An 18,110-nucleotide genomic window follows, 5' to 3' on the forward strand; every position below is an offset into this window, starting at 1 on the left:
CGCATGCAGTACATGCTGGAGATGAACATTTCTTTGCTGACTCTATTAAAGTAAACTAACACATAACCACCTACTGAAACAGTGTGCAACCAAACTTGTGTGTTCAATGTCATTAGTAATTTTTTCTTCTGATCATTACTGTGTTTACTCTGGTTCTTAGATGAGTTCGATGCCTACATTATTGTCTCTTTCGTCAATGCCACTCTGGTTCTGTCCATCGGTGAGACTGTAGAAGAAGTGACAGATTCTGGTTTTCTGGGAACAACACCCACTCTCTCCTGCTCACTCCTGGGTGAAGATGCGCTTGTACAGGTGCGTAAATGTACCTCATCTGCACATCACCTTTGGGTATTTTCACCACTGTGCCATTTAGTCCATTTAAGTCAAACTGTGGCTTATTTTCTTACATGGTGGGGTTCGTTTGTTACAATGTTAGAACAGGTTTTCTCTGCCCAGTTCCGAGTGAGCAGTTTGTTTATTGTGTGAACATGATTCAGCTTTGAGCTGCTCAGGTGCACATTACAAGTTTGAGCTTCCCATAGCCAAATATGCTTTGCATTCTGGGATGTGGCAGGGTACCGTAGATGTGCAAAGGTCAGTATGGGTTTGCAACCAGCCGTGAAATGAATATAAATTGTCCATGTTCTCAAATAGTTCAGAACACAGCACTTCCTGTATTTTGTATTCTTGTTGCTCCTGGTCCAAACACATGAGCTGGCCAATAACTTCACTGAACGTTCTCAAGTGGTTTGTAATGACTCGCTCTGTGTGAAGAGAAACCAGACCATGGGTAAAAGCTACACGTGTAAGAGTAAAGAGTAAACAAAGTATAGGTGTAAAAACACCCTTAGACATTGCAAAGAAATTTCAAAGTAATGAAATTTCTTTGCAATGAGCAGCTTTGATAATTGCATTTTATCACAATTCCAATAATTTCTAAAAAACTAAACGAAAACCTTCCTTTGCATCAAAGGAAGCATTTCGAAATTCGAAATTTATTTTAGTTTTTGTTCAGCAGATGATGTACATTTTAAAGGTTATGTTATCAGTTTTTTTTGTGTGTTAAGCACAAATAATTAATACAGTTCATGCATTAATTCATCTAATTACACAAAGATGGCCATTTATTCATCATCAACCCAATCTAGTACTTTGTCTTTTCTCTCCATCTTACCTCTGTGGTTCTTTCACTCCCTCCCCCATACAGGTTTACCCAGATGGTATCCGTCACATCCGAGCAGACAAGCGTGTGAACGAGTGGAAAACTCCTGGTAAAAAAACTATTGTCCGCTGTGCTGTGAACCAGCGGCAAGTAGTCATCGCCCTCACTGGTGGGGAGCTGGTCTACTTTGAGATGGACCCGGTAAGGAAGTAGATTATTTTGTGTTATCCGATCATCCTCTTGTGCCCCTCTGACATTCTGTTCAGCCTCCATAATGCCTACAATGTGGCATGTGCACGAAAAATAAAACTGTTGGTGGAGTGAAGAAATCCAAAACTGAAGAGTCTATTTCATCACCTCCAGCTTTAAGTGAGACAACATAGGCTATAACAGCTTTCTCCTTGTTCAGAGCAATGAGTGATTTGGGCTGCTGTAAATAGTGGTCATAAGAGAAAATTTCCTCTTTTTTAAAAAAATGTTTTTTTCCTTCGGCCTATAGTTCGATTATCTTTACTGTGTGAAATAGATCACCTGTTTCTGCTCCGCACTGCACTGTCTTCCCTACACACGGTGAAGTGTTTCATTGACAAGGTTACAGTTATACTGCGTACTAATTAAAAAGCAATACAATAGACAGAAATACTGCCAGCAATCTTCAGGAATATTGTCCATTGGCAGAATCCTAGTTTCCACTTTCATGCTGTGTTTAACAAGTATTAGTTATGCTTTGTAGTAAAAGGTTTTCACAAAAATACTGCGTTGAGCTTTATGTAGACTATGTGAAGGCCCAGTGCCGCCCCCCCCCCCCCAAAAAAAAAAAGAAATCTTTTTTTGGGGTTAATCAGTCAAATGATTTGACGGGCTTATTCAGCACTTCATTTCATAAAAGGCAATTTCACAATTGACTGCACAGTTAAATTGCCTTATCATTAGCTTCACTTAATTTATTTTCCTGCAGAGTATCTGATGATTTAATTCTAACACTAATATTGAATATCTCAGGTTCCATATTGAATAGAGGAAGATGACTGAACTGAGGTGACGGAAAATCTGTTTATTAATCCTGCTGCTGTCTGTATTTCACTTTTGATTTTTTTCAGTCTGGCCAGCTGAATGAGTACACAGAGAGGAAAGAGATGTCTGCAGATGTGGTTTGTATGAGCCTGGCCAACGTTCCTCCTGGTGAGCAACGCTCCCGATTCCTGGCTGTTGGGCTAGCTGACAACACTGTTCGCATCATCTCCCTGGATCCTTCGGTATGAGCTTGACACAGAGATTATCAATGAGACCCTTTTTTGTTTCGAATTGGAGGTGTTGCTCAGAAATTGCTTTTGCTGGTTTATCTGCTGGCATGTGATTGAGCCCATGACAGCTTGTATCCGAACAAGATGTCAGGTACTTTAGTTTTGGGTATGTCTTTGCCATCTTTGATGTTTGTTCCTATAGAGGTTTGTTTTGGTCCTAGTAACATTTGGCCGTTCAGTTTATTGTTGATTGACAGCAAAGACTATTTTCATGCTCTGAGGGGACAGACATGCAAATTTTGGCACTTGTATTCACTTTTGAAAGCTAGTATCCATTATCTGCTGCGCTACAGAAATTCGTTTGCCAGTCATCTTCACAGTATGTGGAGTCAGAGTGTGTACTCACACGCACGCACACACATGCACATCCCCTTTCAGGCTAAAAATGAGGACGTCATGTTGCTTCTAGTTTCTTAATTTATTGCCCTTGCAGTGGTAATGGGTATTTTCAACTGTTGAAAAGTTTTTCTCATATTCATAAACCAAACTGTGCTGCTCAGCCAAATTTGCACATTGTCACTGTACTCTCAGGTCTTTCCCATTGTGCAGAATGAGTAACAGAATTTAGCCTGTGTTTAGCATCCAAGTTTGAAGGAATCCATGGTTAACCACTTAAGAATTCCTGGTAAACTTATAAATGTAAAAATGACTGGAAATATACTTCAGCTAGATTTTTAATTATAGGATTTCCCTGAAGGCTCGGGAGCGTCTGAGATAAATATTAATTTAATGTCAACAATTTCAGCAGCCTTCTGCAGAACCTGCTGAAAGTAAATAATCCCAAAAAACAGAGATGTTTTAGCTGATTAACTTCTACAGAACTTAGTTTAGACCGTGATGCTCAGTGTGAAAATACAGTCCCTCCAAAAGTCCCTACTATCCAGGAAAGGTTCCTGTGGTGGGAACTTAATTAATGATTGGCATAAATCCCTTTAAGGCTAAATTAATCTTAGTTTCTTATTAGGTCAGTACAAAGTAATGTTGTCATGTTTAGGAAACAATTACATCCTTCTTTTAGGGAAAACTTTGTACAGGTCTGGATTAAAATATCTCGTCTGCCTTAACTATTTCAATAGAAGTGTAAATTTTAAAAACTTTAAAAACAATTACAGGATAAGAATCTTTTTTGTTTACGTGCACGTTTAAACAATTGAATGGTGCTGTTACTCAAAAACTTAATGTTCGGATTCCTTTGCATGTTGCTATTTTTCTGACCCCCTGAAACTTTACCATGTTCAGGACTGCCTGCAGCCACTGAGTATGCAGGCCCTACCAGCCCAGCCAGAGAGTCTGTGTATCGTGGAGATGGGAGGGGTGGAGAAACAGGATGAACTTGGAGACAAAGGAACCATAGGCTTTCTCTACCTTAATATTGGGCTTCAGGTATTCTTTCACATTTAAATATCTCAGGTTTCATGTTGAAGTTGAAGACATTTTACTTTTAAATCACAGCTCTGTAAAACCAAATGTAATACAGGGATTGTGTACAGGCGTGAGTTCAGATCAATCTTGTACCTAAAATCCAAACTGAAAATGTTTTTCATGCTTGATCAATTAGCAGTCAGGGAGCACAGTCCAGAGCAAAGATTGTCACAATTGTCATGTTATGTCACCTTATGTTGCTATACATTTCAGCTTATGTAGAGGTTTTCTGCTAATGTGTTTTTGCTCCTCTTTCTCAGAACGGTGTGCTTCTGAGGACTGTCTTGGACCCAGTGACTGGAGACTTGTCAGATACCAGAACACGCTACCTGGGATCACGACCTGTTAAACTGTTCAGAGTCAGAATGCAAGGACAGGAAGCTGTATGTAACTCGAACGCTTACTCAGAATTAGCTCATAAATACAAATATGTGCATTTACAAAAATATTGTTTGTTTTGTCAGTTTTCAGTTTTTGTCAGAAATATTTATATCAAACCTTAAGATTTAAAAATAAATTTGTCTTTTTCATCACTGATTATAAATTAATTGATTAATAGATGTCTTTTCTCTTGCTGACAGGTGCTTGCAATGTCCAGTCGCTCCTGGCTCAGCTACTCTTACCAGTCTCGTTTCCATCTGACTCCTCTCTCATATGAGACTCTGGAGTACGCCTCTGGTTTTGCCTCTGAGCAATGTCCAGAAGGCATAGTGGCCATCTCTACCAATACTCTAAGGTATGGATGCACTTAGAGCATTTTTTTTGTAAAACATAGGCATCACTGTTTGTGTAATGGAGTTCAAACTGAAGAAATCCAGTATCTGTTATGTATTATCGCAATTTAAATAACTCTAAACGTCTTATGTTCAAAGTGTTTATAAATCTGCAGAAAGAAAAGTTTATTGAAGGGCGAAAAATATATTTTTATATAAATCTCACCTGTGCTCATCTGCCTGGTAGAATCTTGGCTTTAGAGAAACTTGGAGCCGTCTTCAACCAAGTGGCCTTCCCGCTTCAGTACACTCCCAGGAAATTTGTAATCCACCCAGAGACCAACAACCTCATTTTGATTGAAACTGACCACAACGCCTACACCGAGGCCACCAAAGCTCAGAGAAAGCAACAGATGGCTGAGGTATGACTATATCGTTGTGACCCAACTAGTGGTGTTAACATCTGTCTGCGGTTACTCTCAGTAATAAATTTATTAAGGGCAAGAAGTCGGCATGTCGGGTATAAACAAGAGAGAACAGAAATTTGTTCCTGTGTGAGTTATTTTTCCAGGTTAGAGCCTAAAAAAGTAGGTTTATTAAATTATAAACCTACTTTTATATTTAGGAATTTTTCCTGACATCCTTTTACTGTTTTTGCGTTTTTCTCACTGATAAACCCAACAGTAGAAATAATGAGAAGTAGAATTTGGTAGTTTAATGGCATTTTGTCTCTGATGATAATTATATTATGAATTAATAATCTTTGTGATGGCAGACATTCCCATCACAGTTTGTAGTCTAGAATATCATTTCCATATGGCTGGTTTTATTCAAATAACAGTTGCCAACATGTCATAAACAGAAAATCACATCCCTTCTTTTGCCACTGTAGGAGATGGTAGAAGCTGCAGGTGAGGATGAAAGAGAACTGGCTGCTGAGATGGCTGCTGCATTCCTAAATGAAAATCTTCCAGAAGCCATTTTTGGTTCACCCAAAGCCGGCGCAGGACAGTGGGCCTCACTAGTGCGGCTGGTTAATCCCATACAAGGTTCTACACTGGATCAAGTGCAGCTGGAACAGAACGAAGCTGCGTTCAGGTGAGTAGTACTCATGATGGGTGGGTGGGGTTTAAGTGAGGTTAAACAGTCTGACCCTGGGCTGTTTCTCATTTATTATGCCTTTCTCTTTGATGGACAGTGAGCCTCCCAAATTCCAAGCCCTTCATTAATACTCAGTGTTGTTTCTTAATCAGCCGTTGACATAGTGAAAATAGTTTGGGCTGCCATTGTAGAGGTTCTTCGGTTTCACCTGGTGACAAATGAACCTTTTTCAAAACGACACTTTGTGTCGATTTGTATCAACAGCTGCTGAAAACGGGCACAGTATTTTTTTAATGCAGCAAAATGCTTATTAAGATTTAATTCCATACTATGGGCATCATTTAAAGGTAATAAAATTTGTGATTTTGGAAGGCAGGCTACTGGATCCATCAAAAGCATCACTTTCTGATATAAAACAGTATTTTTGGCCATGTTTTGAAGGTTATAGCTAATATTTTGTGTTAATATATTTCTAAATGATTAGCGTGACTAATCTAAACTAGCAATATAGTATATAGGTGGGTCTGATGTTGTACTTGGTGTTTTTCAGTGTGGCCGCTTGTCGATTCACCAACACGGGTGACGATTGGTACGTCCTGGTCGGTGTTGCCAGAGACATGATTCTCAACCCAAGGTCAGTGGGCGGCGGCTTCATCTACACATATCGACTCGTCAGTGGAGGGGAGAAGCTGGAGTTTGTGCACAAGGTGGGTTTCAGTGACATTAGGGGTTAATTTTATTAAGCTTGTTTCTCCTTGAATATTTATTAGGCTGAAGCTGATTCACTCTCATCTTTTCTGTTTATACTGGGGAATACTGATGTAAACAGCATAAAAGTGCTTGTCTGTGTCATATTTGGCTTTAGTTTGATTCATAAAGCAAATCAACATTTAATTCTGTAGGCTCTGCAACAATTTAATGCTTAGGTGCTGTGCTTTGTTTTTTGGCCTTCTGGTGCAGCTGCACGTGTGCAAGTTTCCGCCGTCACTCTGCTATAACAGTACTCAGAGCAAGTCAGCTGGAGAGGACGTTCAGACCTTGTAGATCTTGTAGTAAGTGCAGCTCTATCATGAAAGGCTGAGTAAATAAAAATAATTCACAGCCCAAGGGAGTTTGAAGAAAATAGTTAGTGTGACAGGCAACTTACAGATGTCAGAAAGATGTATATACGGTTTCTTTGGGAGATGTTGGCTTTTATCACCTTTGCGCTTACCCAGGGACTGTGTGCAGGCCATGATTTGAGACAGATGTTAAGACGAGGACTGGACTCGAGGAAAGTCTATTCAGAATGCATGAAGCAAGACAGACTGATACAAAATTTTGATGATGGGATGAAACACAGCTGTTGCTGTCCCAGTTGTCACAGACTCGCTGGGCAATTCCCCAAGAAACCCCACCAGGGTGGAGACGATCAGGGTGAATCAGCCCACATACGTTTGTTACCTGATGTGGATTAACAGGGGAAATGACTCATGAGTGTTGTGTTTCGCAGTGGTATCAGGAATTTCCCGACCACTTAACCAGATCTGATATTTTAGATGATTCTATCAGGTCACAACTCACTTTTTTCCCTGTTTGTTATATAACCAGAGATATCAGAGTATGCACAATAAGATGACACATTTCTGAGTGCAAAGTCATGACAGCATCTTGGATGTAGGCAGACGCACTTTTCTGAGATGGCTGTGTCGTTGGGTGTATGTTCCAACAGGGCAATAAACTAGAAATATCCATCAAACTGTGACAGGCCCGCTGAAGGCCACGGAGAAAGCAGAGCGCCGGGTTGAAAGGTTTTTCCTGTCCAGGATGTCTGAGCTCACAACACACTCTTAGTCACTCTCCAGAGGGGAAATTTGGATTCTCAAGTTGCATTTTAGTTGTAATTTGGGCATATCTTAGACAGGGAAAGTATTGACGATGTCTGACTCATGACTGGTGTAATCTTATTTGAGAAATATAATTTACCAAAATACTTTCTTAATGTTTCAACAGGTAAAGAGTTTGTTTATGCGGTTGTTCAGAAGTAATTTCTAAGAAAATCGTTAAAAAATGAACATGTTAAAAATAAACAGCTGGGATCTGTAGTAAATCTAAAACCACAGGCAGATTTCACAGTAGCTGTTTTACAATCTCTTATGATGACTAACACTGTGTTTAGTGAGACTTCCTTTCGTCTTCTTTAAAAAGCTCTGTATCTGTTTCAATCTTTATCTGAACCCAGATTGTTTTGTTTATTTCTAGACCCCAGTAGAGGACGTGCCTTTGGCAATCGCACCGTTCCAGGGACGAGCCCTAGTTGGAGTGGGAAAACTGCTTAGAATCTACGACCTGGGGAAAAAGAAGCTGCTACGCAAGTGTGAGAACAAGGTAAGACAAGGACGTCTGGACACAAACATCTATACACCCTATATAAATATTCTCTCTTCCACCTGCGAATCCCACTTTCTATCAAAGGTTCTTTATAGAGATGATGAATATAGTTGATCTGAAAATATAGACGATGAAGAATTAGTCTTTAAAGATTTACTAAAAGGAGCCAACTTTGACCTGACCCATGATCAATGAGTTGATGAGCAGAAGCATCCCGATCCGGGATGTAATCAGGCTTACATCATAAAATTATTAATTTCAGAATAAGAAACAAAAAGTGTCATCATGAAAAATAAATAAATAAAATCCAGTTCACTTTTTACTGGACACATCTGACTATATCTTTCACCAGACGGGCATGGTTTAAACAGATATTACAGCTTTCACAAAGCTAGCTAGCATAAGAAACATCAGAAGATACTGATATTCTATTTGAACATGTGCTGTGTAACCAGCACAACAGGTGCTCAGTACAGTGACACAGAAAAAACGGATCACAATACAAGACATTCATACTACAATAGTTACACTGCTAAATGATAGTCAATAATCTCAATTGCAGACCTGCATCTTTATTAATTAGTCTTGTTAAAAACAACACTGTAGTACAGATGATTATTTATTAAAACTTTCAAATATACTTTAACTGGCTGGTAAATAGTTTTTATCTCAACTCTTTGAAACCAATTTCAAAAAAAGTTTCATCTGTATGTGGAAAGCTTTATCTCTGTTTGCACTCTGGGTTTTCCTTCCTGTGAAAAGAAAAGAAAAGGTTTTATCTAGGGCTGAACGATTATGGAAAATAATCTAATTGCGATTTTTTGCCCCAATATTGCGATTGCGATGCGATATGCGATTATTTTTTAAGGTCTTTGTCTTCTGTATTATTAAACAAAGACAAGCAATACATCATATAGTATGGCCAATACTATATTACATTAATTTTAAACTGTTCTTTCCTGGAAGACAGACCTCTGTTATGATGACATGAGGTGATGCATGAATTGATGACTGACATTTTTATTTAACTTCTTCAATCACAACAGTATATTTGAACATACACAATAGTTTATTTTTAGCTTACAAACATCTGAGCATAAAGTGCTGACAAGGAACCCTGATGTAAACATTAAAATGAAAGTCAGTGCAATGTGCAGATTGCAGAAATATACATAAAAAAAAATCAGTGGCTTTACCACACTCAGTTTTTCGACATCTGTGAACTACTAGACAGTCATTCAATTAAAAAATAATATTAAATAAATAAAACTAATAAATAAAAAATGCACACATCTTACTGATCTCTGCAGTCAGTAACATTACACATAAAGTGCAAACATAATAGCAATTGTATAAACACACACACAAACACGCCTTTAAAATTTAAAGGCGTGAAATTGGACGGTCTAGCAGCTAGTTCTGATTAGCGTCACCGCTGTCTCGGTGGAGTTTAATAAACTCGGCCGTCTGCTTCTTGCTATCTAAAATATAACCAGACACTGGTGTAAATTCTCGACTGTCTCATACTTCTGTTTAATAAGTTTTCTGTTTGACGTTTAGTCAGCTGTGTGAAAACCAAGGAGGAACCCACCCGGGGGATTAATAAAGTTTTATTTTATCTAATCTAATAACTTTAATCTCAGCCAAACCGATTTACTCACGAACAAACAAAACACTGAAAAAAGCCCAACAATAACGTTTTTAGGTTGTCTAAGTGACTTATATATTACGTTTAACCCGAGCAGCGAAACTCCGCGGTGATCTGAAAATGATGTGCCGGGAGTTGTGCCGTTCTTGGCCGCATCAGTAACCCTCGAGCTCTCGGCTAGCTGTCGAGCTGGTGGGTAGCAGACGCCTCTGAAAACGTCGAAGCACTTTTGCAAATATGGGATATCTTGATAAACCGAGCAGATATTTGATGTTTACACAACTACTTTCTCGCCTGAAAATATGTTAAAAGTTTATTTTGTGACCCAGAAAGATTAGTATGAGTAATTTTAAAACTTAGTAGCGGCAGCCATTGCTGGAAACTGGAGTTTGGCTGGGCCGAGCTATGAATTCTGGGATATGGTAGTAATTTGGACAGCCTTCGGCGCGTCGCTGTGACGTAATCGGTCTACAAATGCGGCCTCAGGAGGATGCAGCCCATGAATTTGGACATGTCCAGAGTATAATCGCAGCCTTTGCGGTTAGAAAATTGCACTTGATCATGTCGCGATATTATCGCAAATGCGATATATCGTTCAGCCCTAGTTTTATCTAATGGTGCATGGCCGATTTGTTCCAGATTAGCCATCAGGGACTTTTTCAAAGTTCCTAATGGCACGACACCTTTATCTTTATTAACCAAAGCAAACTGCACCGTTTTGTAAGAAGCAGAGGTGCCTTTATATAAAGAACAAACCACCTGAAGGGTGTTTTCAATGCAGCAAAGTAATTGTTGTAAACGGGGTCAAGACTGAGTGTGAGGGTGTCTAGTTTTTGTTTGCAGACACTTTGTGTTTAGGTTTTAGAGGTTTGAAGCACCTGTTGTGCTGTAGAGCAAATCTTTTCATGAGTGTATGTGATGCATCACGCTTTTGCATAAACATTTTTCCCAGAATGTTTTGGTTGAAATTAACAGCCTGCATTGAAACTTCTCTGTGTAACAGGATATAAAAATAGTGCGGTCTGTTTTGAAACGTAAGATCTGGACGTGTTTAAGGGGGAAAAACATTGCACTCCTTAAGTTTGTGGGGCTTTAACAGTCACACAGAACAACTTTACTTTAACGCGTAAACAGTAAAGACCAATGTTGTATCTAATTAATGAACAGCTGATGTGCAGCAGTGTTGCTGCCTGAGTGTTGTGTTGCAGATAAGATGCATGTAGCTGACAGTTGAGTTAATACCATACAGTACAGTGCATACATAAACACATGTGCATTGTATAGCCCCTCTGGATTATACTTTTAACAATTGTTTCCAGTCTATTTAGTCCCTCCCTTAATCGTTACATCCTGTAGTGTGTAACGTGAGAAGTTTTAATGAGTGTGAGCAAGTCATTTTTCACAGCGCTGCACAGGACACCACTTGGGGAACATGTCCAGATTGCATTATTTTCTTTTAAAACACTTGACTGAGTGTACCTCACTGCTCTCCCTAACTCTTTGTAGCACATTCCCAACCTGGTGACTGGCATCCACACCATTGGCCAGCGTGTCATCGTGTCTGATGTCCAGGAGAGTCTGTTCTGGGTTCGTTACAGACGTAATGAGAACCAGCTCATCATCTTCGCTGATGACACATATCCCCGCTGGGTGACGACGGCCTGTCTGCTCGATTATGACACCATGGCTGCTGCTGACAAGTTTGGGAACATCAGCATCGTAAGTAAAGGGCGAGAAGTGTTTGGGGGTGTGTATTGTATTTTTGTGGGCGAATAAAGCCAGAAAACATCAAGACCATCAGCCCTAAACAAAATTTTCTGCAATGACGTAATGTCTCCATGTTTTGTCCTTGGTTTGCTTAGGTGCGTCTCCCCCCTAACACAAGTGATGATGTGGATGAAGACCCCACTGGGAACAAGGCTCTATGGGACAGGGGCCTCCTCAATGGAGCATCACAGAAGGTACACATATGCTTCACCTTTTCACGTTTCTGGAATTAAACAGTGTGTCTGAGCAGATGAAGCATAGACTCAAAAAAGAGAAGTGAGTGAATTAAAAAGGACATTGTCTCTCTGGATGCCAACAGATAATAAATAAAAGTGAGGTTAAAGAGGTTTAAGGGAAAGACGTGGGTCTTCGATGAGTTTGTGTAAACATCAAGGGATGGGGAAGTTCTTAATGGTAAACCATTCCATACTTTTGGACCAATGACTGTAAAACATGGTTTCAAGTCTGTGCGTGGGATGGAGAGCAATGGTTGGTAAGCAAATTTGAGGAATCTGGAGGTGGGATGGAGGGTAAGCAGTTCAGAAATGTGATGTCGTGCCAGTGCCTCGCAGTCCTTTAGAAACAAATAAATGAGTCTTGACAGCTGTTGCTGCCCCGGAGCAGAGGTCTTCAGCTTGACCTCAAAGTGAAAGAACAATTTAGATTTAACATGCATTGTCTGTTCAGACCTGCTTCAGGCTTGTGCATCGGGTTAATGCTTCAAATTTTAAAAAAAGCTTAGAGTTACTTAAACATTTAAACAATCGTTCATCATTTTTCTGTGACTGAGCAGTATAGGCCACAAATGATATCTCAATATATTTTTTAAAAGGGGATATAAGCCAGTATTTTATAAGGTAACCAGAAGTGAGATTATTAAAATATTAATAATAAAATATACAGTAAGTCATGTAGAAAAGAATGTAGCAGGGGCTTCTGCATTTTGAAGAAAATATCAAAGCACTTTCACTTTCCTGATGTTTAAAATAATAGGACTGGTTCAGATGAGATGTTAAAGGCTGTGTATGTTTTAACATTAAGTAAATGTATACTTTGAAACTTCATTCATTGTTGGGCCTGTGCTGTTTTGCTCTCTTTTAAACCAAATCTGAACTGCAAAAAGAGAAACTGAAAGCTGCTGCAAACACAACCCTTACTATACTAAGAGCTTTACATTACGGCAAAGTATATTGATGCAATGGATACTGTCTAATTCTACATCTTTTGAGAATATGTTGAATTATTTAAAAAAAAAATTACCTTACCATTTGTTTAGAAATTAGTGTAGATGTTAAATGTGGTATTTTAACATTGGTTGCAAAGTACAAAGATGTTTATCCTGCAAGTAGCAAGTGTACACTTTTATGAGGCAAAGCAGAAAACTGTGGCTTTAGGTGGGATAACTGAGGCAGACCTCTGCTACATCGCATGCATCCAGTGCTGAAATCTGGCCCGGTGTACTAATCTGCCTCCCTGGCCACTCCAACCTCTGCAGACACACCACCATCAACCACAAGTTTAATCTACTCTCAAATGCAACCAACACAAGCCGCGCACACACAGGAGAAACACACCGGATCACTCATCCCACATTTTAAATCCTGGTCAGAAACTGTTTAGGTAGCACATAGACTGGGAAAGTCCCTCCAGTGTAGTCATTATGAGCTGGTCCCAGTTGCCATTGTGACACAGTGTGTGCTATTTCTGCTTGTGCACGCTGCACGCATAGATTCATTTGAGTTTGGAAATGTACCGTATCTATATATAGACATGGGTGTGGATGTCTTGACTTGTCTTTATGCAAAATGATGTCTGTCTATGCGTCTGTCCAGCCGGCAAGTCACGTGGCTCGGCCAAAATGCTGCCATACATGATATATGCCGTACAAAGTAGAGGCTTTTCTACTCTGAGCACTCAAAGCGTTTTTCCTTACAAGGCTCATTCACCCAATCACGCAGATTCATATAAGCAGTATTTTCTATACCTAAGATTTAATATCAGTTGCACACTCTAACATCTTGCTTAAGGATACTTTGAAATGCAATCCAATAGCCAGGGAATCGATCCATTGAGCTTCCCTTTGATAGATGACTCGCTCTGTCCATTGCCTGGTGAATCACTATACAAGAAAGTTGATGTGAAATTGACCTGACATCCATTGTGCATGTGTAGATTTTTGTAATCCAGTGTACAGCTGGGGCTGCAGTGGTCAAACACTTTGTATGAAACATTTTCAGGTGAAATAAACCGTTACAGGTTCAAGTAAGGGGAAGCTGTTGTCTTCTTTGCACAGCTTTCTGACTTATTTGTGGAGTACAGAGGTCATTTCGACTCTGCTTGTCCCTCCTTAGTCCCAGATGTGGTCTAATTAGCCTAATATTGAGGTTTTATTACTACACAATGCTCCCTTGGTATTCACAGTACCTTCTGATTACTATCATCATCATTGGTTTGGTGGTTTCTGGACGGTTATCAGATTAAACCATCAGGACCAATTTCATCCAGGTGGAGGATGAAAGTGTTTCTTATTTTGACTCAGACTGGCAGTTAATGTGCTTTATGTGCACATGCAGCTGTCAGAACAGCCAATCTTCGGAGATAAAATGGCCTCAGGTGACATATCTGATCTGACATATGATCAGATTTTTGTATTTTTTCATTCCCTTTTCTCTCTCTCTCTCTCTCCAGGCTGAGATAATAATGAACTACCATGTAGGAGAGACAGTGTTATCTCTGCAGAAGACTACTCTGATTCCAGGTGGTTCAGAGTCCCTGGTCTACACCACACTGTCTGGAGGCATCGGCATACTAGTCCCATTCACTTCACATGAGGTAAAACACTAAGATCTCATTTATGTGAACACACATGCACACTTTGCATGATCCTAAAGTAGTGTTGTGTGGCTCAAATGGCCTCCCGATTTCTCTTCCTTCTCTTTTTAACCCCCTGGATTTCTTTATTTCGTCTGACAGGATCATGACTTCTTCCAGCACTTAGAGATGCATATGCGCTCAGAGTTTCCTCCTCTTTGTGGCAGAGATCATCTCAGCTTTAGATCCTACTACTTCCCAGTCAAGGTTGGGATTGTTTTTACACATCCGTCTTATTTTTATAATATAGTTTCAACTGCGGAACCTGTTTATTAAAAAATATTTGAGGATAACAAAAACAAATTCTGTCATTTTCTCCAGAATGTGATTGATGGAGATCTGTGCGAGCAGTTTAACAGCATGGACCCTCACAAGCAAAAAAGTGTGGCAGAGGAGTTGGACAGAACACCACCCGAAGTCTCTAAGAAGCTGGAGGACATTCGCACTCGCTACGCTTTCTAACCTCACACACGGACATTTCGCACAACACACATGAATTTTACCAATGCATACGTTTCAGGACCCACAGATCGTTGCTTTTCCCAGCTGCGAGTCATCTTTAGTGATTCAGAATGAGGTATTATGCGGTTTACTGTGAGCAGACACCAGCTTACATGGAAACCTACAAGAAGCCACTCGGCTTGTAAGTGTCTCACGTTGACCACCTGTGATGTAATAACCTGCTTTCAAGTGTGTGAGCATTTAGCTGCTGCGTGAACAGGAATGACACACATACTTTTTCACGGGTCAGTTACTGAGAATTTGTCAGGTTTTTGTCACCTCCAACTACAGAAACCATGCATGCAGCACCACAAAGACACGTTACATGGAAACATGACAAAGCTGTTGTTTCTCTAAACATTGAGCAGTAGCTTTGGTGTCTTTCACACTTACATCTGTGCGAGCAGAATTTGGCACAGCTGTATGAGAGTTCACACGCTTGATCGCTTTTTCTGTTCACAAAGAGATCACAGTTAGAAAGTGTCAGTCATCGTGGAAGAAAATCATTTTTTTTATTTAAAGAGTTTTTGCATTCCCTCTAGTAGGAAAGGCTAGTTGATGTCTAATGTACACAAAGCTGTCTCTGAAATACTTCATTTTTGTGTATCCTCCAGCTTTGACCACAGGAAACTTTTTTTTTATAATGATGTCATTTTAATTTGTGCTAATTGGAATAATTTGTCCCAGATGGTATAAAATTTCCCAGCCCCAAACCCTTCCTGTCTTTGTGATGTCATGTTGGCCCCCAGGCTCATTAAAAAGCACATTGCTTACTCACACCTGGGAGCCTAACACAAGCTGACACCTAACAGTGTGTAAGCTGCAGCCTGCAGTCCAACAAGTGCCGCCGTTCTGTGGAGTTGGTGGAAAAATACTGAAGGTTTGCACTGGGTGTTGTTCTTGTCAGTCCAGTAAATTCCCAACCTCAGCCACAGACATAGCAATCCACAGTAGTCACTGAATTTAGGGGGATTGTGGGACAGGTCAGTGGTCTGTTTTTGTAAATAAAGTTGTTTTTGTTCTTTATAATGCCAAGCGTCTGTATCATTTTATTTTATTCTCTTCACCTTAGTATGTTTGGAGAACGTCAGTTTGATAAAGGATGTGTGACTTTAAATCTTTGTCATCATCAACACATTGGAGGCCCGATATTAAGATTGGTCATGACTGCATATACGCACAGCTGTAGTTGATGTGCCGATCAGCTGACGGCTTCTGTAAACGTGTAGTACAGACTCAACAAGGTGAAGCTGCTCAACTTCAAGGTGAGGAGAAAAGATTTAGATGTTGCAGCAATTTAAGTCAATCAAGTCCAGTTATGTTGCATTTAGATTGACTTGACAAACATAATGGATTCTAGTTTTCAAAAATAAATGTGTATATTTTTTGGCACTATTGGTTTCATTTCAAAGTCAAATTTATTTATGTATTTTTTCCATGTTACAATAAAGTCTCCTTTACCAATTCTGCTTAGACTGAGAAAAATTTTAGTTTAATGTACAATTGTAAAAACCTAGCTTGGTTTGGACTCGCTTCTTCTTCACATGCATAAATCCAGGACTGGGGCAATCAGTTGAAAGACTTTGTTGTTGCGATGCAGAATAGCTGCTAACCACCACATGATTTTCCAAGCTGTTGATTAGTTTAGAAAACTTGATGTTTTAGTAATTAGACGTGAACCTTTTATTCATTCCCTTCCCTGTCATAAATGGTGCCAACATAAGAATCTGCAGCAAGAAAGAAAATAACTACAATATATGCAGTTAGTGCCATATATTTTTGGATTCTGATAAATTTTATAGTTTTGACTTTTTTACAACACTGCAGTGGAATTCAAATAAAACAATAAAATGCGACCTGCAGACTTTAAGATTTAATTATACCAGTTTAGCATCCTGAGAATTATAGCTAGTTTTATACATAGAGGCTCAAAACTAATTGGACATGTACAATTGGCTCATTATCTTACAGCTATAGAGTTAAATCAAGTTTTGAACATTTGGTGGCTTTGCACCAGAACTCTCAACGTAAGATCCAAGATATTGCAACTAAAAGAGCTTCCTATACTGTAGTGATTAAAACAGACGCCTCATCAATAGTCCTGACTCCTCAAATATGGTTCTTTATTCTCTGTAGAGGTTTCCATCAAGGTAAGAATACAAATAAGGCTGCATATATTTATTCCTTCCACGGGTGTACATAGTGCCACATAGAGCAGTGAAGCTGCTGTCAGCTGAGAATCTCCCTACGGCAGCTTGTTTAACTTGCATAGCAACAAGACTATAAAGATTTGTCACATTAAAGAATAACAAGTGCTAAGCTGCTGCAGAGCCACATCTGGACCAGCGCTTCTGCATGGGGATTTGCCTCTGTGGGAGAAAAGCCAAGAACTCAACCAGACTAAACTTTCCCACTTAGAACAATGGCTCTGTAGGGTTTCATAGAAGTGTAACCACATGGGCAGGTTTTTCAAAATATGTAAAGTGCCTTGTGGTGAAATCGAGAAACCATCTGAGCAGAGTTCACAAGGCACAGGAAAGAAAGTTCAGAATGTATGAAAATGCCCAATGCTAATGGAAATCAGTGGTTTCCAGCTGGAGTGTATGCTGTCATTAAAACCATCAAAATCCAAATCAAAGACATTGTCAGGGATTATTTTAGCTTTTCATAGTTCCAAGGGTTCATGTCTAGTTTGAATCAGCAAAGATTCAAGCAATGAGAAACTGATGGATTAGCGATACTTCCTGTTTCCTGCCTCTGCGTGGAGTTCATTTATCAAACACTGTCTGCTTGTTGATGGGGCAAGCTGTTCAGTAACATATTGCATTAACCACTGATGAATTACTGCCATCTTTACTCAGATTCCTCTATTTTGGGGGACTCAAATTTAATTTGATAAATTAGCACAGTCTGAAGTGTGAAACACATGGACATCATAAAATAAATGTTCAACTTTGTGAAGCTCTGGCAGGGTTTTCTGCAGCCGTCTGTTTGTTGGCAAATGAGTTGATGTGGGAAAACTCCTGAGTTTGTGCTGCAGAAACAAAGTGAGGTATTTGATTGAATCAGAACTGAAATTAAATCTCTTCACTTCAGAGTTCCTCACCACTACATAAATCTTGTTACAGGTGATTCAAGCTTTAAGGTGTCACTGAGGTTTGAAAGGTCAGAAAGCATCTGTAGCATCTCATTTTCTGTGTACTTTATCACCAAGAAGTGGTTGGTAAAAATGTTTTGCTTCCTCTTTGGTG

At 39.5% G+C, this 18,110-nt stretch overlaps 1 protein-coding gene across 1 annotated transcript in view; it reads left to right on the plus strand.

The window, feature by feature from the left end:
- Positions 1–15,888, plus strand: part of sf3b3 (splicing factor 3b, subunit 3) — a 23,575-nt gene extending 7,687 nt beyond the window's left edge. Inside the window, exons 13-27 of the mRNA XM_005753949.1 lie at positions 161–312; positions 1,208–1,363; positions 2,263–2,418; positions 3,706–3,849; positions 4,149–4,271; positions 4,470–4,624; positions 4,849–5,023; positions 5,494–5,699; positions 6,253–6,409; positions 7,944–8,069; positions 11,227–11,439; positions 11,583–11,681; positions 14,176–14,319; positions 14,461–14,565; positions 14,680–15,888. Coding sequence (XP_005754006.1) covers positions 161–312; positions 1,208–1,363; positions 2,263–2,418; positions 3,706–3,849; positions 4,149–4,271; positions 4,470–4,624; positions 4,849–5,023; positions 5,494–5,699; positions 6,253–6,409; positions 7,944–8,069; positions 11,227–11,439; positions 11,583–11,681; positions 14,176–14,319; positions 14,461–14,565; positions 14,680–14,820 — 2,252 coding nt within the window. The 3' untranslated portion in view covers positions 14,821–15,888. The remainder of the gene's footprint in view (positions 1–160; positions 313–1,207; positions 1,364–2,262; positions 2,419–3,705; positions 3,850–4,148; positions 4,272–4,469; positions 4,625–4,848; positions 5,024–5,493; positions 5,700–6,252; positions 6,410–7,943; positions 8,070–11,226; positions 11,440–11,582; positions 11,682–14,175; positions 14,320–14,460; positions 14,566–14,679) is intronic.
- The last annotated feature ends 2,222 nt before the right edge of the window (positions 15,889–18,110 follow it).

This window comes from Pundamilia nyererei, unplaced genomic scaffold (assembly GCF_000239375.1).
Source record: "Pundamilia nyererei isolate P.nyererei 1_Seehausen unplaced genomic scaffold, PunNye1.0 scaffold00485, whole genome shotgun sequence".
Classification (NCBI taxonomy): Eukaryota; Metazoa; Chordata; class Actinopteri; order Cichliformes; family Cichlidae; genus Pundamilia; species Pundamilia nyererei.